At 37.9% G+C, this 24,006-nt stretch overlaps 2 protein-coding genes across 8 annotated transcripts; both read right to left on the bottom strand.

Annotated features, from left to right (window-relative positions):
• Positions 1–19,513: 19,513 nt before the first annotated feature.
• On the bottom strand, positions 19,514–20,781 carry LOC122054444. Of its 2 annotated transcripts, XM_042616073.1 has the most exons (3): positions 20,608–20,781; positions 19,762–20,456; positions 19,514–19,649 (listed from the first exon to the last, which is right to left on the bottom strand). In XM_042616073.1, exons 2-3 carry the CDS (start codon positions 20,348–20,350, stop codon positions 19,615–19,617), a joined length of 624 nt encoding a protein of 207 aa, XP_042472007.1. In that variant the 5' UTR covers positions 20,351–20,456; positions 20,608–20,781; the 3' UTR covers positions 19,514–19,614. The 2 variants fall into 2 exon arrangements, with proteins under 2 accessions (XP_042472007.1, XP_042472006.1); XM_042616072.1 differs by lacking the exon at positions 20,608–20,781 and having other exon boundaries at positions 19,762–20,569.
• Positions 20,782–20,805: 24 nt separating this feature from the next.
• LOC122054377 lies at positions 20,806–21,977 on the bottom strand. Of its 6 annotated transcripts, none has more exons than XM_042616070.1 (4): positions 21,698–21,920; positions 21,352–21,525; positions 21,029–21,238; positions 20,806–20,875 (listed from the first exon to the last, which is right to left on the bottom strand). In XM_042616070.1, exons 2-4 carry the CDS (start codon positions 21,419–21,421, stop codon positions 20,853–20,855), a joined length of 303 nt encoding a protein of 100 aa, XP_042472004.1. In that variant the 5' UTR covers positions 21,422–21,525; positions 21,698–21,920; the 3' UTR covers positions 20,806–20,852. The 6 variants fall into 6 exon arrangements, with proteins under 6 accessions (XP_042472004.1, XP_042472005.1, XP_042472000.1 ...); XM_042616071.1 differs by having other exon boundaries at positions 20,806–20,872; XM_042616066.1 differs by adding an exon at positions 21,927–21,977 and having other exon boundaries at positions 20,813–21,238; positions 21,698–21,861.
• Between the last annotated feature and the right edge of the window lie 2,029 nt (positions 21,978–24,006).

Genomic DNA, 24,006 nt, shown 5'->3' with positions numbered 1-24,006 from the left:
CCAAGGCCATTTATAAATCTATTGTTTTCTTTTATCTCTTGTTCTACTTCTTTTTGCTCTTTTGAAATAAAGGAAATTATACGGGTGTTACAACGCCCTCATGGAAGCTTGAGGTGCCTCGAACAGGCTTGAAGGCACCTTCAAGGGGTATGGAGGCGCCTTCAAGAGGATCAGCGATGACTTCTTCAGCGCTCATCCACGCGGCTGACTTGGCAGTGATGGAGGCGCCTTTAAGGGGCTTTGGGGCACCTTCAACAGCTATTATATACAGATCTCGACCATCAGCTCAATTCATCAATAACCAAGCGATCCTTCTACCGCGTGCTACTTAAGAGACGTTCCAAAAGTGTTGTAACAAGGCACCGACAACCCGGAGCCTCAGTTTTATGATTTCTAATTATTGGTATAATTTCTAGTGCATTTAATTGTAATATTCAATTATACTCTTTTGCGATATTATAGATGTTGCCTACCGAAAGTGATCAACGATCGCGGGCCTTGGAGTAGGAGTCGCCCTAGGCTCCGAACCAAGTAAATACTTGGGTTCTTCTATGTTGTGTTTTCTTATTCCGCTGCATTCTACTCGTACATTTTTTGAATACGAAAAGTGAATGCCACGAGGGCTATTCACGCCCCCCTCTAGCATGTCTCGATCCAATAATTGGTATCAGAGCGGAGTCGCTTCGATTTAGTGCAACCACCAGTCAAGCATTCTTTCGTGGTGATTTTAGTTTTTCGGAGTCGATAAGAGAAGGTAGAAGAAAATGCCAAAGCAACCTGTAACCGTTCTCAAGTGCTAAAGAACTATGGCAAAGGCTTATCAAGTTGCACGAGGGAACGTCCGACACGAAGGTAAGTAAATGTGATTTATTACTTAATAAATTATACAATATGAAAATGCAAGAAGGTGAGAAGGATAGCCAGCTCCACGCTTGGATACAAGAACTTCTTAACGGGCTTCACGCGATCGGACAAAGATTAGAGAACCGCGACATCCTAAGGTATGCCTTAAACGCCTTTCCAAGGAATGCCTTGTGGGCATCCATGGTAGATTCTTACAAGGTTTCTAAGGATCTTTCCTTAATTAAGCTAGATGAATTTTTCACATAATTTGAATTGCATGAACAGTTAAACTCACGTCCGACCGAGAACGGTATAGCTTTGATTGCAAGTACAAGCAGAGCACACGAACCAAAACCAAGATGCAGAACCGAACCAGAGATAGAAGAAGAACCGAACTCGGACAACGATGATGACGATGAGCTCATGGCCAAACTAGTCAATCTGGTGAGGAAGCTCTATAGAAAGAAGAAAGGCTTCAACAAGAAGGATGTCAAAAATGTAATCTAATCCAATGAGGCCCAGCCAAACTCCAAGGTGAAAGTCGAAGTCACCTGCTATGGATGCAACCAAAAGGGCAACATCAAGGCGAACTGCCCGAACCAGAAAGATGTGAAGAAGCAAAGAAGGAAGAAGGCTCTAAAGGCAACCTGGGATGAGTCTTCTTCAGAAGAGTCGGACGACGAAGAACTCGAACAGACGAGTTTTCTTGCAATGATGGCCCGGGATGAAATTAACAAATCTGAAAGTGAGGACGAATCAGAAGCCAAGTCCAAGAAAAGCCATGGATCCGTATTCATTTCCGAAGGTCCTAACCCCTCTGTAAGTACGTCTCATTTGTAGAATTTAATTAATTATTTAATGCATAAATAAGCTAAGTCTAATGTTCATATCAAGACGCTTATAAAGGAAGTAACATCCCTTAAAGAAGTGAATAATTCCGAATCCTTGGCTGGCCCTGTTCAGACTGGAACCTCAACTCAAGTTCAAAAGCTTGAGGAAGAGAATTCCAGCCTGAAAATTCAAGCCAAGGATGTTGGTCCCCATGGTTGTTTTGATGTGATCAACCAAGTTGGTTATGTCCTGCTTTGTGTTTGATCCCTGTGTCTGAGTGTGCAGGAGCTTAGGAGCGCCGGAAGTCGAGCGGAAGATGCAGCTAGCGAGAAGGACGGCACGGGAAGGGAGCCGACGGGCTCGGTGTGTCCGAAGGACGAGAGAGCTGCGGAAGAGTACACCGGTGGACGAGAAGAACGTGTGTGGCATTCGTGGGACGTTAAGCCGAAGAGGAAGGCTGCTCGAGGAGAAAATCGGAAATTGGGTTCGGGTGAGCCCTATTTTGGTTGGCCGGAATCACCCAAAAGAACGGGACTTCGAAAGCCGAAGCAAAGAAGCAAGCAAGCTGGAAAAAACTGCTAGCCAGCTTGGAGGTGCCTCCATCAGGCTTGGAGGTGCCTCTAGCTTGAAGGCATCTTCAATGCCTGTTGGAGGCGCCTCGGACCTGACAGAAGTTAACGTTGAGCTTTTTGGATAATGTTTTATCCACTCTCTCGATGGAGGCGCCTTGGACCTTGTTGGAGGTGCCTTGGACCCTCAGGATAGACTTTCTAGGAGCTATATAAAGGCCCCTGGAGCTAGGAAATATTCATTCATTCAAGCAATCAACTATGTAGTCATTCCTAGCAATAGTTCTAAGCTTTCAAAGTGTAAAAGGCTTCTCCGCCTTCAGAGAAGGAGATATTTCAGTGTGCTTTTTCTTACTACCTTGGATTAACAACCTTCTTGGTTGTAACCAAGTAAATAGCTGAGTCTATTTTCATTTCCATTAAATTATTTTGTTTTTATTTTACTATTACATTTTTGAGTTGAAAGCACGAGGAGGGTAGTTTTAATTTGTGCAGGCAATTCACCCCCCTCTTACCTGGCTTCGCTGCACCAACAAGTGGTATCAGAGCCAGACCGCCTCAGAAGGACTAACTGTCGACTGAAGCACAACGATTAAGACGATGGACAGAGCAAATATTCATCCCCCGAAGTTCGACGAAGACTTCGCTACATGGAAACGTCGGATGGAGGTATTTTTCAAGACAGAATTTGATATTTGCTTAATCATAAAATATGGCTATGCAGTTCCAAAAGATAAAGAAGAAAACACATGGAGCAAGAAAGAGCAAGCCGATTTTGTCACCAACGGAAAGGCAGAGTGTAATGACCCAAAATTCCTCATTACGAGTCCTAATAGTGGTTAAAAATATTTAGAAATACTTTAGAAATATTCTAGACATTTTTAGAAAGTTTTAGAGTATTTTTATGCAATTTTTGGAGGTCGTTTGGTATTTTTACTAAACGAAAGAAGTTTCGATAAAAAAATGTCCAAGCCGAGATTCGAACCTGAGACCTCCGGCCGAACCAAGCTTTAAGCGAGTTCAGCTGACCAAGTGTGCAAGCAGTCGTTGCTAATTAAAAAAAGCATGAAATGTATTTAAGTAGTAGAAGTTGATAACAAGAAATAAAAGGAAGAAAAAAGTTGAAGCCGAGATTTGAACCCACGAGCTAAACCTTAAGCAACGCGCAGCTGATCAAGTGTCCCAGCGAAGGTTGCTGATTAAAAAGGGTAATGAAATTTATTTATGTAATAGTTAATAGGAAACGGAAAATAAATGGGAATAAAAGGGTTCGGCTGAGGAATCGAACCCGCAACCTCTGATTTAGCAAAAGCACACCTGACCAAGTGTTCCAGCGAGCGATGCTGATTAAAAGAAGGAACAAAATTTATTTAAGCAGTAATTAATAAATAGGAAATAAATAGGAGAAAAAGGGTTCAACTAAGGAATCGAACCCATGACCTCTAACCCGGTCAAAGATTTGGCTAACCAAGAAACCAAGCAGCGGTTCTATTTAGAAAAAAAATAAAAATTTATTTAAGGAGTTAACAGAAATACTAGGTTATAAAAGGGATAAGTTAGGAGAGGGTTTTATTCCCATGACCTAAACCATTCTCTCCTTCTCTTCTGCGTGCAACGGCGGAGCTCGGGCAGAAAATAAAAGGGAGTTAGGGCATCATCTCCGGCGGCCGGCCAAGGTCCTAGAAGCCCTTCTTGTTCGGTTGTGAGTCCAAGAAGCAAGGTAAGTGCTTCTCACCTGCAGTAGGAGTAGTTTTGGACCTTTGTTCTTCATGAATTCGAAGCATGAGAAGTGCATATATTGCAGATTTTAATTAAGCTTATAGTGCAGATTTTAATTAAGTTTATAGTGCAGATTTTTGGTGGAATTTATAGTGCAGATTTTAATTAAGCTTATAGTACAGATTTTAATTAAGCTTATAATGCAGATTTTTATGTAAGCTTATAGTGCAGATTTTAATTAAGCCTATAGTGCAGATTTTAATTAAACTTATAGTGCAGATTTTTATGTAAGCTTATAGTGCAGATTTTAATTAAGCTTATAGTGTAGATTTTAATTAAGTTTATAGTGCAGATTTTTGGTGGAATTTATAGTGCAGATTTTAATTAAGCTTATAGTGCAGATTTTTATGTAAGCTTATAGTGCAGATTTTAATTAAGCTTATAGTGCAGATTTTAATTAAGTTTATAGTGTAGATTTTTGGTGGAATTTATAGTGCAGATTTTAATTAAGCCTATAGTGCAGATTTTAATTAAGCTTATAGTGCAGATTTTTGTGTAAGTTTATAGTGCATATTTTAATTAAGCTTATAGTGCAGATTTCTTTAAAGTTTATAGTGCAGATTTTTGATGGAACTTGTAGTGCAGATTTTTGGTGGAATTTATAGTGCAGATTTTTGGTGGAACTTGTAGTGCAGATTTTTGGTGGAATTTATAGTGTAGTTTTTTTAAAAAAAAAAGATTATAGTGCAATTTGATTAAGTATTATAGTGCAAAATTTATGTTTGCATAGTATGCAGAAATAGTATAGCATAGAATGCAGAATCTTGATTAATATAGTATGCAGAATTTTGATTAGCATAGTATGCAGATTTTTGTTTATGCATTTCAAAGTTAGAATTTGTTTAAACATTTCAGTTTTTAAAGAAGCATTCTTTTATTAGAGGTATTAACAAGTATAAGAAAGATAAAGAAAAGAAAGAAAAAGGCCAAGGCCTTAAGTAGATCCCAAAGTCAAGACTTTAGAGATTTTGGCACACAAGGTGCTCGTTAAAATGTCAAGGCATTTAAAGAAGAAGTAATTAAGATAAATCAGCTTATGAATCATTATTTTACTTTTATCAGTGGCACTGTGCTGGACTCTTAGTTGTCCCTGGGTTGGGCTCCCATAGTCGTCCCTAGGTTTAGATAACCTAGTAAACCCTACTAGATTCGGGACTAGCTACCTCGGGTCTAGTTAGGGATGCGCGCATAACAAGTACAGTTGTCGGGCCCATCAGCAGCATGATTATTATTTTTATCTATTATAAAAATAGTTTTCAAAACTTCACAAATCAGTTACGTGAATACAGTTCAGATTCAGCATTAGCCTAGTATCAGTTTAGCTCAGTTTATGTATCAGTTCAGTTAAACTTATTATTCTAAAGTATAAAAGGATAAGTTTTGAACAAGTGAAATAAGCTTTACATGTTTAGCATTTCAGCATGTCTTGTTCTTTTGCTATTAGATGAGCATGTGTAGTATTTCCTTTAAATCATTCAGTTTTAGATTTATTTTATTCACATGCATATTCGAGTTTTGTAAGTTAGATAGCGCTTACTAAGCAATTTTACTTATAGTTGCATTTCCTCTTACTGTAGATAAAGGAAAGGAAAAGTTATAGCAAAGAAAGGCGACAAGGAGGTGTGGATGGATGTGTGATGCCTGGACTATAGAAGCCTTGGGATTTAGCATAAGAATTTATTAAGATTGTCATTTATTAAGAATGTATTAGATGAGTCATTTAGTCTTCCACTGCTAGTTAATTATATGTTTAGAGAGTTTATGTATTGACCTTTCCATGTGAACAACCCTAGTTAAGAAAAGTTAGTAGTCCAGTAACGCTCTGCTCACTCACAGACTAGTAGAGAGGAGGGTGGGGTGTTACACAAAATTCCACCTACTTAGCGTGCTACCACCACAAGAGGTAAGTTGAATCGGAAGCTACGACTCTGCGAAAGACCTCTGGGAAAAATTCCTGGAGTTTCACGAAAGTACCTCGGAAGCTAAGCTAGCGAGGTGCGACATCCTCCGGACCCAGTTAACGAACCTTCGGATGAACAACGGCGAGAAGGTAGCGCAACTCCAAGCAAGGATTAAGGAGCTAATCACTCAACTAAGCAACCTTGGAGAAGAAGTAACGAACCGAGACTCGATCTGGTACGCGCTCAACGCCTTCCCCAGAACTCCAGAGTGGGCGTCCTTAGTAGATGCATATTATATCTCTAAGGACTTCGAGGTAAGTACTTTGGAAAATTTGTTTTCTATGTTTGAACTTCACGAATCTCGAGTTGCAGAGCCCAATGGAGTAGAGAAGACTAGTCAGAAAATTACCTTAAAGGTAAAAACAAACGATTCTGACTCTGATGCATCGATTGACGAAAATGAAGCTGCGTTAATGGTAAGACGTTTTAACAAGTTTTTCAAATCTAACAAATTTAGATCGCAGTCGAATAAACGTCATCAAAGGAAAAGAACAGTCCGTTGCTACAATTGCAATGAAGAAGGGCACATCAAGGATGACTGCCCGAAATTGTAAAGCAAACAGAAAGAGAAAGGAAAGGTGAAGTACAAGAATCCAGAATCCTCCAAGCACAAGAACCTGAAGCCACTTGGTCAGACTCTTCATCCTCCGAATCAGAAGTTGAAGAATTCTCAGGATTAGCACTGATGGCCAACCATCTCTTCGAAGACGACTCAAGCTCAGAGATGAGCATAGATGAAGGGGGAGGAACCTCAGAAGGAGAAACTAGCGATGAAGGGGGAGCATCACCAAATCAGGTAAGTATGGTACGTGCTCTAACCCTTACTCAGTCATTTAAATTTATCAAATCTTTTTCAAAAGATTTATTTAAATTAGAAAATTAAAATACTAAATTGAAAATGAAATTAGCAAAAACATGTCCACTTGAGATGTATGATAATCTAAAATTAGAAAATAAAAAATTAAAAGTTGAAATTGAGAAATTGAATAATGCATGCTTAAATAAATTTCCAAAATCAAAATTAAGAATTTATAGAAATTTAACTGGTATATTAGAAAACATCAGGGACAACTAAGGAAAGTTCCCAGAAATTATATACCCCCTAAGTATTTGACTAATCTAGTAGGAAGGAACCTCTACTAGGTTCCAAAATCTGTGCTAAATTAATTTATTTTATTAAGGCTTTCAGAAGAAAAATTAAATGTGAAAATTTCTTTATGAAGCTTTGTCTAAGGAAGTGGTTGTTGCTCTAATAACCAAGAAAGTTGAGTGTCTCGCCATGACCTGGAAGCTGAAATATTGAAATAAAATGTTTAATTAACTTTCTGAAAAAGCATTTAAAACAAGAATTAAACAATGTTTTGAAAGTTTTCAAATATTTTTGGAAAATTCTACAAAATTAATTTTGACTTAGAAATTATGTTGAAAATTCTAAAAATTTAGTTTACTTAGAAATTCTTAACAGAATTCAATCTTTTTCACTCAGAATTTTTTTTTTTGGAAAATTCTAAAAAGTCATTTAACATAGAAATTTTTTTGGAAAATTTATTTTAGTTAGAATTTCTTTTGAAAATTATGAAAATTCATTTTGACTTAGAAATTATTTTGAAAAATTCTAAAAAAAAATCAGTTAACTTAGAAATTTTCTCTAACTTAAAATTTTCTAAATATTTTTTTTTCCAATCATTCTCTTATTATTACCCCGTTTTTGCTGTGATCAAAGGGGGAGAGAAAAGCACAAGTTTAGGGGGAGAAATTTTTTTTTTATTCTATTTAATTCTTAATTAAATAGTTGTAATTTTATTTATTACATATTTATGCTTAACGTGTTAGTTTAGTAATTTCCTTTAAAATTACTCTCTATGTCTATTTTTTCCCTAACTTGAACTTGGGTTGATACACATCAAAAAGGGGGAGATTGTTGGTCCCCCGTGGTTGTTTTAATGTGATCAACCAAGTTGGTTAGGTCTTGCTTTGTGTTTGATCCCTATGTTTGAGTGTGCAGGAAATTAGGAGCGCAGGAAGTCGAGCGGAAGACGCAGATAGCGAGAAGGACGGCATGGGAAGGGAGCTGACGGGCTCGGTGCGTTCGAAGGATGAGAGAACTACCGAAGAGTACACCGGTGGATGAGAAGAACGTGTGCGGTGTTCGAGGGACGTTAAGTCGGGGAGGAAGGCTGCTTGAGGAGAAGGCCGGAAATTGGGTTCGGGTGAGCCCTATTTCGGTTGGCCGGAATCACCCAAAAGAACGGGACTTCGGAAGCCAAAGTAAAGAAGCAAGCAAGCTGGAAAAAGCTGCCAGCCAGCTTGGAGGCGCCTCCAGCTTGAAGGCGCCTTCAATGCCTGTTGGAGGCGCCTCGGACCTGGCAGAAGTGAACGTTGAGCTTTTTGGATAAAATTTTATCCACTCTCTCGATGGAGGCGCCTTGGACCTTGTTGGAGGCGCCTTGGACCTTCGGGATAGACTTTCTAGGAGCTATATAAAGGCCTCTGGAGCTAGAAAATATTCATTCATTCAAGCAATCAACTGTGTAGTCATTCCTAGCAATAGTTCTAAGCTTCCAAAGTGTAAAAGGCGTCTCCGCCTTCAGAGAAGGAGATCTTTCAGTGTGCTTTTTCTTACTGCCTTGGATTGACAACCTTCTTGGTTGTAACCAAGTAAATAGCTGAGTCTCTTTTCATTTTCGTTAAATTATTTTGTTATTATTTTAGTATTGCATTTTTGAGTTGAAAGCACAAGGAGGGTAGTTTTAATTTGTGCAGGCAATTCACCCCCCTCTTGCTGGGCTCCGCTACACCAAAAAAGGATTTAAAGACTACATTGGAACGATTTACATTGGATTCCAAGAATCTTGACTTGATTCTTGGAAATCAGAAAGCCATATACAATTGATCTGGACTAGGATTTAGAACTAAAAGGAAAATTCGGTCTTATTTATTGCTTGTTAACATACCGAATAGAAAGATAGTCCAAGCATGGGTACCTAAGTCCAATTTGGTCAATCAAGTAGGACTTAGTCAATATTGGATCCCCAAGGATCAAGTCCATTACCTTGATAGACCATATCTAGGCTATCATCCAGAGGGAGCCAATAAATCTTAGTAAATAGATAAAATTACTTAATACTTGTTTATTTTCTTTTCCTTGTAATATGCATGTTTAGATTAGGATAGATTAAGGACCTAGGCGAATTTACACGTATTTAGTTAAACCTAGGGATTTCAAAAGGGAAATTAAATATATATTTTCTTTGAAAGACTCTATCTAGAAGTGGTGGATGATCCTTGTAACAACCCAAATTTTCTCAATTAGAGTCCTAAAAGTAATTTAAAAATATTTAAAAATGCTATAGAAATATTCTAGGGATTTTTAGAAATTTTTAGAGTATTTTTATGCAATTTTAGAGGTCGTTTGGTATTTTTACTAAACGAAGGAAGTTTCGACAAAAAAATGTTCAAGTCGAGATTCGAACCGTGGACCTGAACTGAGCCTTAACCGAATCCAGCTAGCCAACTGTTACAGCGGGCGTTTCTTATTAAAGAAGGAGAAATATTCTATTTAAGCAGTAGTTGATGAATGGGAAATAAATAGGAAGAAAAAATTGTTGCAGCCAAGTTTCAAATCCGTGAGCCACGCCTTAAGCAGAACGCAGCCAACCAACTGTGCCAGCGGGTTTTGCTAATTTAGGAAGGAGCAGAATATATTTAAGGTATAGTAGATAATAAAAACCCTAGTATAAGAAAGAGGAACTTAAGTATTATTCCGAACCATTCTCCTCACCTCTCGCGTGCGCCGTTTCTGCCCAAGTGAGAACGAAAACGAAGACCTAGCTTCGTCTCCGGCTAAAGGGGATCCTTCCGCGAGCTCTTATTGGATCCAAGCTCCCCTCATCAAGAAGAAGGCTGTGAGCACGAAGAGGAAGCCAAAATCGCAAGCCACCGAAACCCTAGAGGCATTAGAGTCCTTCGGCTGTAAGTCCAAGAACGCGATGTAAGTTGCTACTCACCTGTGGTAAGAGTAGCTCCGAATTGGCTTTGGTGTTTTCTTGTTTTCCTGAGTTTTGCCGTGAAGAATCTTGGTTTTTGTTTGCTGCCGTGAACCTTAAAGAAAGAAGAGACAAATTAGTTCAGTAAGCATGAAGAACGGATTTGAATTTAGGTTTTCAGTGACAATTGTTCCTTATTAGTAGCACTTTGATTTCTTTTGTATATTTACTGTGGTACTGATCAGAAAGATGATTGAGTTAGGAGTTTTTCTGCCGTGAGCCCTAAAGAAAGAAAGAGGATGATTAGTTTGGAATCTTGTTGTTGGGCAAGGTACAAGAGAGAGTTTAGTTTTGTTCTAAAGCTTGTAGGTTGATGTTGTAGCTTACTGCAGAATGGTATGTTATGTTACAGTAAATGAAAGAACAGCTATGTTTTCCTAGGTTTTCAGTAGTAAGTCTTTGATTAGTTGCAAGGTGTGTACAATGTCACATGTTGGTGGATATGCCATGGAATACTTGATTGTAGTTTAATTCTTAAAGTAGGTAATTATATGTACTGCAGATTTTGGTTTAATAATATAGTGCAGTTTTTGTTAAGCGTGATAGGGTAGAATGTTATGTGGAATTTAGTAACATAGTATACAGATTTGAGGTTTAGATATGCTACTTTCATTCTGCAGAATAATTGATGTTCAGTTTGAATTTATAGTGTAGTATTTCAGTTTGAATCATGAATGTAACATGCCTAAGGACCTCTATTGCCTTATAGAAGTATAAGCTTTACATAGGTATCAAGCTTTACCTAAGTTTAAATTCCAACAGATTCAAGCATTCCATCATCTTTATGGAGCAATTTCTTTTATAGTAATAGCATTCTTACCTTATGCCTTGCTTTGCTGGAAACGAATCAGAACCTGTAGACCTACTGAATGCATGCTTTAGTATATCGTGGGTTAACTTTTGATAGCAGTAGTGATTTCCTCTTCCTTATGCTTTGCTTTGCTAGAAGTAATTTAGAAGGTGTAGGTATGTTAAGTGTATGTCCTAGTATATTGCTATCTTTACGTAGAAATTTCTGATAGTAGCAGCATTGTTTCCTCATGCTTTGCCTTGTTGGAAACAGCTTAGAAGTGTAGACCTATTAAGTACAGATTTTCGCATTCTTTAAGCATGACATAGGTTTTAATTTAATATGAATTCCTTGCTTCTGGTATGCATAGCTTTAAGTTCATCATATACCTAAACATGATTTACCTTAAGATCTAACTGTTTTTACCCAAGTTGACTTAATTGAGTGCAATTATGCCATAAGTAGTGAAGGTTGACCAAATGATGTTATGGAGGTTTTTGGTGCAACCATACCAAGCAGTCGAGGCCAACTAAGTAGTTTTAATATTCAAACAACATGCTTAAGTTAAGTTGATATCGTTTGTCAAGTCGGTTAAGATTAATTAAATACTTATCAATCAAGTCAAGGGTGGTTGGATATTTGATAGTTGAAGAAGTCTAAGTAAGTTAAGATTGATAAGATACTTTATGGATATAATCTAACCAAGTAAATCAAGATTGAACTGTGAGTATTCCGTGATGGATGAAGCTTAGTGCACGGTGTGTGAGCTGCATGTTCCCTATTTGTTTTAATGCCTGACCGAGATGCCTGTGTGATTTGAGCTTTGTTTGAAGTGGTGTATTCGGTTTGAGGACTTCCGTGAGGATTTGGAGACAATTTTGTGATTTCTGTAGATTTTTGGGTTTCTGGGAATTCATAGCTTGAATTTGATGAAGATTCAAGTTGGTTTGTTCTTTAAAGGATGGCATTCTTCTTGATTAATATCTTCATCCTTAATTCTCTTTCAAACTGGACAATTGAGAAAATGGATAGAATTGGATTCCAATATTCATATTTTGACAAGTAATTAATTAGAAGAGAGATTCAATATCTAAAATTACGCTACAGACAATGAGAAGATATCATGCGTTAGATTGAGGGATGATTTGGTATTTACTTGAGAAGAAGAAATGAGCTTATCTAGACCTTGCGATATTAATTGATTAACCTACTATTAGACCCATTTTGTTATTAATTCTTTAACATGCAGTGTTAAGTTGTTTAGTGGTGTAGATTAGCAATTTAGTACAGATTTCTGTTAAGCATTAGTGCAGATTTCTGTTAAGCCTTAGTGCAGATTTTTGTTAGCTTAATATGCAGATTTTTGATAAGCTTAGTATTGTGCAGATTTTTGTTAAGTATCATAGTACAGATTTGGGTTAAGAATTATAGTTTTAGAATTTGTTTAAACATACAGATTTGAGTTTATTTGCATGATTGTGTGTTACTTACTTCAATATGCATGATTGTGTGTTACTTGATTTCACTTATAGATGCATATGGAAAAAATACCCTAACAGTATTTTGGGTTTAAGAAAAGTATAAGAAAGATAAAGAAAAGAAAGAAAAGGCCAAGGCCTTAAGTAGATCCCAAAGTCAAGACTTTAGGGATTTTGGCACACAAGGTGCCTATTAAAATGTCAAGGCATTTAAGGAAGAAGTGATTAAGATTATAAGTATTTTACTTTTAAGAAGAGGCTAGTACCCGACTTCGCAAGGTTGTCGTTAAACAAATCCAGGTGTCTAATTCCAATGTCTTGGCCCTGGTAGACCAAGGTCTGCTCTTTTAGGATTGGTGGCTCGCTACCCCAACCTATTAGGGAACGCGCATAAGATGGTACTATGCCTGGGCCCAAGAGAAGTTGATTACTATTTTGAAGTATTATAAGTATAAGTTTTTGAACAAGTAAAACAAGTTTTACCTAAGTATAAAGTATTAAAGAATAAGTTTTAAACAAGTGAAATAAAGAATAAGTTTAGAACAAATGAAATAAGTTTCACTTTGTTTTAAAATCAGCAAGTTGAGTTTTCTTCTATGCTAGCATGATTGTATAGATTTGCTTTACATGTTTAGCCCTTCAGTATGCTTCTTTTACTAGTAGATGAGCATGAGTAGTTTTCCTTTTGAGCATTCAGTTTTAGTTTTCAGTATATTCACATGCATATCGAGATTTTTGTGAGTTAGATAGCGCTTACTAATCATTTTGCTTATAGATTGCATTTCCTCTTACTGCAGATAAAGGAAAGGAAAAGATTTAGCAAAGGAAGTCGACGAGGAGGTGTTCGATGATGTGTGATGCTAGGACTATGGAAGAGACTTGGGATATTATTAAGTTTCTGCATTTTAGTGGTTGATAAACAATTGAGTTGTATTTTAGTTCATGTCATTTGAGATTGTATTTTATACTTCATATCATTTGAGTTCATCTTTGTCTTAGATTGCATGCTGAGATGAATCTTGTTTAATAAGTAGTTATTTTAGTGTTTGACCTTTATTAAACTGCGTGAGAGTTTGTTATATGTTTCAGTCATCTGTGGCTGATGTATATTATGTTTGTATTCTAGTTTATGCTCACCGGTACAGGGGAGACTCTGCCGAAATTTTTCGGTAGGGATTCCTCGTGGTTTCGATCACACCGGTTAAATAGAGTTAGTAGTTAAGTAACGGTCATCCTTAGATAGTAGTATAGTATAGTAAGAAGGGTAGTCGTTACAATCTCATACCTAAGAAGGCCAAGTGTCTCGCCACAGCCTGGGAGCCAATCTTCGAAATGTATATTTAACTAACCAATTGGAAAACCTAAGTCTAACTCAAATATAAATTAATCCTTATAAATAATCTAAAATAAAGATAATCATCTCACAAAATTACTTAGGATTCCCTGATTGATAACTTAGAATCGGGTGAGATGGATCTAGGGTGAACCTAGTTTAATAATTAACTTAATCTAATTAAGAAATTTAATCTAATTAACCAAGTTAATAATTTAATTAACTTAATCTAATTAATCAATTTAATTAACTTAATCTAATTAATCAAGTTAATAATTTAATTAACTTAATAATTAACTTAATCTAATTAATCAATTTAATAATTTAATCAAATTAATCAATTTAATAATTAACTAAATAATTTAATCTAATTAATCAATTTAATAATTTAATTAACTTAACTTAATCAACTTAATTAACTTAATCAACTTAATTAACTTAACTTAATCAACTTAATAAACTAAATTAATTTAACTTAATCAACTTAATAAAGTAAATTAACTTAACTTAATCAACTTAATAATTAACTTAACCCAATTAACTTAATAAACCATCTCACAAATACCCATAGGAATTCCATGGTTGATCATCTAGACTGGGTGAGATGGAACATTAAGTTGATTTCAGTTAAGCTATCTTCGGAATTCATTAAATTGACCCAGATCAAATACTTTATGTAGGAACATAAAGATTTGGATCAATGGATGCTAGATAGTGGATGCTCCAGGCACATGACTGGAGACAAAATGAAATTCACTAAGCTGAAACTCAAGAACCTAGGGCCTGTTGCGTTCGGCAACGACGGAACCCTTAAGGTAATCGGAATAGGTAATATCCAATTAAATTCTTATTTTTATATTCGAAAAGTGTTATTGGTTGAACAATTTAGATTCAATTTGCTTAGTATTAGCCAATTATGTGACTCAGGATACTTGGTCACTTTTTCAAAAACTGAATGCATAATTAAGAATATTAATAATCCTGAAATTACACTTAAGGGAATTAGGAAAAAGAACATTTATACAATAGACCTACCTACCTCTTCATTGGAGTGTCTATTAACACAACAAAAGGAAACTGAGTTGTGGCACAGGAGACTAGGTCACACTCATACTAGGCTCATTTCAAAAATGAGTCAAAATGGTTTGTTTGCCTAAATTAAAATTTATTAAAAATTTGACTTGTGATGCTTGTCAACAAGGTAAACAAACCAAGTCAAACCATAAGTTAATCAACTTAAACAGAACAACTTCTATTCTTGAGCTCCTTCACCTAGACTTGTTTGATTTGCACGGAGCCAAGTCACTAAACAAAAACCAATATTGCTTAGTAATAATCGATGACTACTCAAGATTTACTTGGGTAAAATTCATAAAAACTAAAGATGAAACTTTTGAAGTTTTTAAAATATTTTGCAAATTAATAGAAAATGAAAAACACACTCACATAAAAAGAATTAGAAGTGACCATGGGGGAGAATTTGAAACCCATAAATTTATTGAATTTTGTGAAATTAATAGTTATAAACACGAATATTCATGCCCTAGGACACCCCAACAAAATGGTCTAGTAGAACGGAAAAACAGAATACTACAAGAAGATGCTAGGACCATGTTGAATGAATACAAACTATCTAACCAATTCTGGACTGAAGCAATTAATATAGCATGTTATATACAAAATAGAATTTTAATTAATAAATATCAGTATAAAACACCTTATGAAATATACTATAATAAAATTCCCAATTTAAATTATCTAAAGATATTTGGATGTAAAGTTTTCATTCTAAATACTAAAGACTACTTAGGAAAATTTACATCAAAAACCACCCCATGAATATTTTTAGGATACTCAACAACCAGTAGGGCATATAGAGTTTATAACAAAAACACCCTTAAAGTTGAAGAAACTATAAATGTAATTTTTGATGAAGAAAATAACATACCCAACATTATAAATGAAAATGTCAATTCAGAAAATATTAACTCAAGAAACTTAAAAGATGATGAAGAAATTTCACTTGAACCTAGTGAATTACCAGAACTAGTTATTGACCCAATTATAAGACCAACTAGAACAAGTACCATTCACCCTTCTGACCAAATTTTGGGTGACCCAACTCTAAGGGTCAGAACTATGTCATCTTATAGAAAACTAAGTCAAATAGCCCTTATTTCCAAAATTGAACCCAAAACTATAGATGAAGCCCTACCAGACCCTGACTAGACATTAGCAATGCAAGAGGAGTTAGCCCAATTTGAAAGAAATCAAGTCTGGGAACTAGTACCTAAACCCATTAACAAAATTATAATTGATACAAAATGGGTCTTTAGAAACAAATTAAATGATCAGGGCAAAATAGTTAGAAACAAAGAAAGATTAGTAGCTAAAGGGTTCAGCCAAGTAGAAGGCTTAGACTATGATGAGACCTATGCCCCTGTAGCTATACTTGAATCTATTAGGATGCTGCTGGCCTATGCAGCACATAAAGGATTCAATCCAAATCAAATGGATGTAAAATCTGCCTTCTTAAATGGATTTATTAAAGAAGAAGTATATGTAGGTCAACCCCCAGGGTTTGAGGACTTAGAACATCCTAACCATGTGTTTAGGCTAAAAAAGGCCCTATATGGACTAAAACAAGTACCAAGGGCTTGGTATGAACGTCTGTCTAATTACCTAATGTCAAAAGGATTCAACCAAGGTCAAATAGATCCAACCCTATTTGTAAAGACCTTAGAAAAATACATTTTTATAGCCCAAATTTACGTAGATGATATAATTTTTGGATCAACCAACTCCAAATTTTTAAAAGAATTTACCAAATTAATGGAAAATGAATTTGAAATGAGTCTGGTAGGTGAACTTAACTTTTTCCTAGGTTTACAAATTAAAAAAACCAGAGATGGAATTTATAACTTTCAAACTAAATATGCTAAAGAAATAATTAGGAAATTTGGTATGAAAAATTCAAAAAATATTAATACTCCAATGGCTACTAATATTAAAATGGACTCTGATTTAGAAGGAAAACCAGTATACTTAAATTACTTTCGAAGTGCGATAGGAAGTCTACTGTACTAACTTCTAGTCGACCTGACATCCTTTTTGTAGTTGGTATGTGTGCAAGATACCAATCTTGTGCAAAAGAGTCTCACCTAACATACGTCAAAAGAATACTTAGGTATATTAAGGGAACTTTAAATGTAGGACTCTGGTACCTTAGGTCATGCACCTTTGACCTAACTGGCTATTTTGAATAAGACTATGTCGGGTGCAAGTTAGATAGAAAGAGCACAACTGACAACTATCAATTTCTAGGTCAGTGCCTAGTAAGTTGGTCAAGCAGAAAGCAACATTGTGTTGCTTTATCTACCACTGAAACTGAATACATAGCCCTAGGAGAATGTGCATCTCAATTATTATGGATTATGCATACCTTAAATGACTATCAACTAGAATATCATAATACTAAAATTTTAATTGATAACATAAGTTCAATTAATCTAACCAAGAACCCAACTCACCACTCAAGGACTAAACATATAGAAGTAAAACACCATTTTGTAAGGGATCACATAGCTAAGGGTGATATTGTACTTTACTATGTTGAGTCAAAATCAAACCTGGCTGACATATTCACAAAGCCCTTACCTGAACTTGAGTTCAATGCACTTAGAAGACAAATAGGGATGTGCTTAGTAGAATAGGGCATACTTCTTATTACTAAGTTCTTTAATTAGCTTGTTTTTTATTTTTGTTTTAAAATCTTAGGAAAAATATTTTTCCAAAATTCCAAATTTTGTTAGTTTTTCAAAAATCCTATTTAGCCTAGGAATTTACACCCTAGATATCATGTGCCCCTAGTTTCAGCCAGAGCATGTCACGCCCCAGAGGAGTCCCTGTCCGAAGAAATTTCGACAACATCTCCCCTGTACGGCGGACAATCTGAAACTTTTCTACATCCACATATACCTCAGCCACATGCGGCTGGAATAATAGCAATAATAAATCAATCACCACGCAGTTAAATAGTAAATAAATAGAACAATAATATTATTGTTGGAGGATCTTGCGGCCGGCTTGAAGGGGGGTTGGATAGACGACGCCCCCAAATCACTCGTTTTCTACGTATTTGTTTGTTGCACAGCGGAATACAAATAATACAAACACAAATACGAAAGCTAAATACTAATACAAATAACAAGAGAGAGCAAGCAAACCAACACGCGCCGATTTACGTGGTTCAGAGATAAAGCTCCTACTCCACGACGTGTCCGTAAGGTGGACGATCCCTATCCGTCGGTGGATTACTCCCTGGAAGACCTCCGGCTAGCTCAAACCTCCTTATGGGTGGAGAAACCTCACCACAAACTCACCAAGACCTCTTGGATACAAGGGAAACTCTTGAGCACTTGTAGACTACTAATTAGACCTTAACCAAGTCTAATTTCGTCAGGTTGACCGGCCATCCCAAGCTCCTTCTTATAGAGCTTGGGGAAATCAGCCTTGCTGATTTGCCCGTTACCAGTCGACTGGTCCTTGCACCAGTCGACTGGTGCCAACCCAACGTCTCTCTCAACGGCTATCTATCAGTCGACTGGTACCAGCCGTTTTGGGCACAGAGAGCTTCTGTGCTCACCACCAGTCGACTGGTCCCAGTACCAGTCGACTGGTACAACCCTAAACTTAGGGTTTCCCATCCCGAGAACATTTCACTCGCACTCGAACCCTCACGACTCATTTGACTCTTTTTCGCAGCCTTGACCTCTTGCCTTCAAGCCTACTTCCTTTGGCTCTCGTCCCTCGGATGCATCCAAGCCCGCGGCTCGTCCCAATGCCATCCTTCGCGTATGCCTCGAAGTCGCTTCCCTCGGCCCTTGTCCTTGCTGCCTTGTCCACGGTCCCTCGGATGCTCCATCCTTCACCAGACCCGAAGCCGTCAACCTGAGTCACATGTGTCACCTGCAGTCCTGCACAACTCAAGTACACATATCAAATAACGAGGGTAATCCTAACTTAAACTCTTTGCCCAAATACCAAAACACATGGTCCCACGGACCATTGGGATTGCTCCAACAATCTCCCCCTTTTTGGTGTTTGGCAATACGTTTAAGTTACACTACAACAAAATCGCTCATAGACATCGGTTTTCCACCGGTGTCTATTTGATTTTCGACCGATGTCTATGAAGCCGATGTTAAAAGTCTGACATTTTAGACATCGGGTTAAAACCGGTGTAATATCACTTAACGACACCGGTTTTCGAATCGGTTATTAACCGGTGTAGTATCACTTAACGACACCGTTTCATACACGGTGTAAAACCGATGTAATAGCTTTTGTTAATAACACCAGTTTTGGCAGCGGTAAATGACCGATGTAATATTACTTTATAACACCGGTTTTACATCGGTGGAAAACCGATGTAATATGTATTTTTTCTAACAGCACAGATTTGATTTTAAAACCGACAATAAGAAAAAAAAATACACAAATATTCACAAATTGTACAAATATTCTTCATTCAATAATATCCATAAAATACACAAATATTCACAAATTATATAAATAATCTTCTTACAACAATATTCATAAAATACCCAAACATTCTTTTTACATCAAAAGCTAGCTAATAGATATCAAAATCAAAATATAACATTCTGTTAACACATTAAGGTACAACTGTCTCAAATGTAATCTAGCATGCATTCAGCCCACTCGAACCACACTTCATCAATTTCAACTCTGGAGTACTTGTAAACTGTAAAAACACATAAATTCACCATATGTCAAATAACTAAAACAAATGTGTGCATGTATCAAATAAAATAGAATACTGAGTTTTTAAAGGCTGCTGTGGAAGATAACGAATATAATAGTGAAGGAAGCATAGAAGAACAAAGAAAATGTTCATAGTTAACAAGCAAATGAAGAGATATACTATTTATTGTACTACCTCTGATGCCATCTTCCAAATCTCATAAGCAAGAATGCAACTGTTCAGAATCATTCCCTGGCAATGAATGAAGAATGTTTATGTTGCTGCTTTTGATGAGTGCTATATTGTTTGTATCTTAAAACATTGGCTTCTAGAAAAACATTAGACATAATTAAACAGATATTACCTGGAGTTTCCAAGTTGCTATGTTCTGGTAGTGCAGCATAATTGTCTGATTGTTGGATGTCAGCAAAAGTATCTGGTGTTGACGATAGATATCTGAGATGATAACTGAGAAGTGATGGCCCAAACCATCCATATTTTCTGGCACTACTAAAAGCCATCTCGGCATCAGTAAGCCGCTTAAAAATTAGTTTGACGCTGTTGCTCTCCTGTTGAACTTCTGTTGCTACTTCCACTATGGGCCCATAGCGACAGAAAATCCTAATCAGATCAACTTCAGAAGGAAGAGGACTGGATTTATTGAAATTCAAAACCAAAGCTGTAGGCATACACCTATCGACTATCTTTGCATTGACACTGATTATGGGCCTATCTGAGGATAGCACTTGCTTCATAGTGGGACAAGCTATTCCAATTTGAATATGTTCTGTGGCTTGTACAACAGGAACAGAAATCAGAGCAGATGTTTGTCTTGAAGTTTTCCTCTTTTTCCTTTGAGCCGGAGCATGAACTTCGACTTCGATTTTAGTAGGGCGGTTATGAGATATCAAGTCAGACCAGTAAGAATCCATCATGTGATCAGTTTCTATCATCTCAGAAAAAACCGACAAAGCTTCAACTCTCCGTTTCTTATCCTTTTCAGCTCTTTCTTCCTCAAGATGTTTCTCTTCACTAGCAGAAGAAGAAACACAGTAGTTCCTAAATTTAGTGAAGAAACTGATTAGACTAGAGAGATAATCATACCCTTCAATAGGATCTCTGGCTGCCAAATGCAGCAGCAAGAACATTTCAATATTTTAAAATATTTTTTTAAAATAAAAATAAAAAGAAGGAAACAAATAACAGCTACCGTTACAATTGCTAGCGTTGGAGTTGTCGAGGTTGCAAGCACCGGGCAGCATGAGCAGGCGTTCGACCTTGAGCCCTAAGGCGCTCCAGGGGGAGGAGCAGTTGTGCGTCTGCTGTACGGCGTAGCAGAGGCAGACGGGGTTTGTGCCCCGGATGTTCCTCACGGTGTCGCAGCAGTCACTGTTGGCAGCCGTGCACCGATGCTGCAGCGAAGTATCGGCTGCTGGTGACTTCTCTTGTCTGTTGTCAACTTTTTTCTTCCTGGTCTTCTACATATGTAGATGCAACCATATAAGATATGTAAGATAACAGAAAATATTGGACCGATGGTGCCATATTGTAAGGTTGTAATATGTTATAGTTCCATGTTTGTTGTGTACAAAAAGAATTACAAAGAACATCACTGGGAAGCTTCAGGTAACCTGATGTTGATACTGAAGTATACTGGTATTGGCAGTCCTCTTGCTGAAGAGAAATTTGGCGAAGAGCAGCATTACCCCTGTCCACGACTAGAAGAGAACAAGTTCTTCCAACATATATCACATCAAAGTCATTAGAAAACTTAGCATCCTCACTCGGGCCATCTCTATAACCTGCTATATTTGATTTTCCTCCAGCAATAGTAGTCACACCTGAAGAAGCCATCACAAGTAAAAAATAGACTTTTTGACTCAATTGCAGAATTGTGGTCTTTAATTTTACATTTCTTTGAATCTAAATACAGGAATTTGCTCAAGTGTTGTACCTGATTCAGTTATCTTTCGAATAGCCATATTGGAGATATCAGCAACATACACATTCCCTTTGTCATCCATAGCGGCACCTTTTGGACGATAGAAACGAGCATCTGCAGGTTTACCATCTCTACATGTCCAGAGAATCCCTTAAATGACCCGGCAACCAAATCTTGCTCTGCTATCTGCAACGCGATTTTTGTCGAAACCAGCTCGCAAAACTTTATAAAGTGAAGATCTCCAAATAGACACAAAAAGCTATAAGGGAAAATGATGGCATATACCTGATACAACTTCCAATCTCTTATGGTAGATCGCAATAGAAAAACTAGGAAGTGAAGGGAACGGGGGAATTACACTGGGAGAGAGGCGGAGTGATCCGAACTATATTGTTATTTGTGGCGTCGACTGCGAAGAGCTCCCCCTCGAGGGAGACCCGGATAGTGTGCGGAAGTACGCCTAGCTTGTCCCCCACCACAAGCGTCTCTACAAAGTACCCACTAAGTCGACAACGTCCCCATCTGAACACACGGCTTTAGACGCGAAGCAACAAACTTTTAAGAAAATGGAAGGAAAAAGAACACACCGCTCTCGAACAGGCCCTTTCCACCGGCAGCGCTCCGCCCTCGCCTCCCCCAGCGGAAAACTCCATCTGGAAAGAAGAGACAGTGCTGTTGGGCGACGACGACGCCGCCGCCGCAACCTCCTCGGCTTCCCCGGCAGACGGCGCCCGGTTCACATCGAAGCCTCACATAGACAGTTCCACATTCCCTGCGGCACAAAAAAACACGAGTCGAGTATCCATCACCATTTCTCGCAGTAGAGATGTTGATAGACAAAGATATCTCAGATCTCAAAACCCTCGTTCGGAAAACGATCGAGAAGACAACAAGCAGAAACCATCCCCAAATCGTCCAACCCCTAAAAATTTCTGAAACTCCGACAGATCCCTTACCGACCTCGGACGCCCATGGGAACCGCAGCTGGGAAAACGAAGGCTGCGCGGAATGAGGCAAGAGAGGAAGGAGCTTAAGCTGCAGTGGCACCGCAGCGGAACCCCTCTCCTCCTCCTCCTCTTCCTCCTCCTCCTCCATTGCGTCCTCTTTTTCCCCTAATCTCATCCCAAACAAAATCCCCAGACTCCCTCTCTCCGCCGTCTCCGCCGTCTTCGCGGCCCAGAAGGGCCTACCGGCCGGAATACGAAGAAGGCCTCCTTTTCTCAACCAAATGGAGGAGTTGGAGGAGATGTGGTGTGGTTGGACGGAGAAGCAAGGGCGTCGTATCTTGATCTTGATCGGGAGAGGAAGGGGCGTCAATCTAGGAAGGGGGAAGAGGGAGATGAGGTTGAGAGAGATGGTCGGAGGTTTAGGTTTAGACTGAGAGAGATGGTCGGATGGTCGGAGGTTTAGGTTTAGGTTTAGGCGAGAGAGATGGTCGCGCGGAGGAAGAAGCGCGATATAGATTTAGGTTTGGAGGGAACTTCACAGTGTTGCAAATTTTGGCTGGTGGGAATATTAAAATATTTTATTTTGGTTCATAAACACCGGGTTTTAAAAACCAATGTTAAAATCGGTGTCTATTAACGAAAAAAAGGGCACTCATAGACATCGCCTAAAAAACCGATGTCTATGAGCTAAAATCTGCGCTCATAGACACCGGTTTTTAGAAAAACCGGTGTAAAATACTCAAAGACTTCGGTTTTAGCCTAAAACCGTTGTTGTTCCACTGATGTCTATGAGCGATTTTTTTGTTGTAGTGTTAGGGAAAACAAATAGCAAATAAACATGCTAATAACAAATGGACTTACGTCACCAAGGCTACACACTTGGACTTACACCGCCGAATGGACTTATGTTGCAAAGGCTACACACTTGACAACAGCCGAATGGACTTACGTTGCCAAGGCTACACACTTGGCAAAATACAAACATGCATTAGAACCTATCACAAGGCTCCCCCTACACCTACGCTCCCCAATGAGCTAGGATTTTACCACGGGCTTTTTAAGAACCTATCCTAAGGCTCCCCCTACACCTAAACTCCCCAATGAGCTAGGATTTTACCACGGGCTTTTTAAAAACCTATCCCAAGGCTCCCCCTATGCAAAGGCACTTAAGGTTTTTCCAATTTAAACCTTACTTCTCCCCCTTTGCCTAACATCCAAAAAGTTCTCCAACAATATCCCAATTGTTGAAAACTTATCGCCCAAACTCACCCTAAACTCATGTATCTATCCCCCATGGATCCCATACATCTAAACGAGTTTACATGGTCAAGAACAGCTCTGAAAAACAATATCAGGCTGGTATCAGTCGACTGCCCAAAGTGTCAGTCGACTGCCCCCTTCGACACAACCTTACAGAAGCATTATGTGGTCGAAATCTACTGTTACCAGTGGACTGGTGTCGGTACCAGTCGACTGCCCTCGTCAAAATGAGCTTACAGAACCATTCTGTGATCAAAAACATTGTTACCAGTCGACTGGTATCTGTACCAGTCGACTGGTACCCTATTTCTGAAAAAATTAGCCTTTTCAGGCCACCTTCAGAAATGCACCAGAAATTTCCTAGACCTCCAAAAATTCCCAAATTTTGTGGAGAGGTCTATTGTACCCTTGTCTACTTGGGAAAAATATATTACAAAATATATCTATCACCAATCCAAGA

The sequence above is a fragment of the Zingiber officinale genome, chromosome 1B, assembly GCF_018446385.1.
Source record: "Zingiber officinale cultivar Zhangliang chromosome 1B, Zo_v1.1, whole genome shotgun sequence".
In the NCBI taxonomy this organism is placed as follows: Eukaryota; Viridiplantae; Streptophyta; class Magnoliopsida; order Zingiberales; family Zingiberaceae; genus Zingiber; species Zingiber officinale.
Note: the sequence above shows the minus strand (reverse complement) of the source record. Positions and strands in the feature narration are given on the sequence as shown.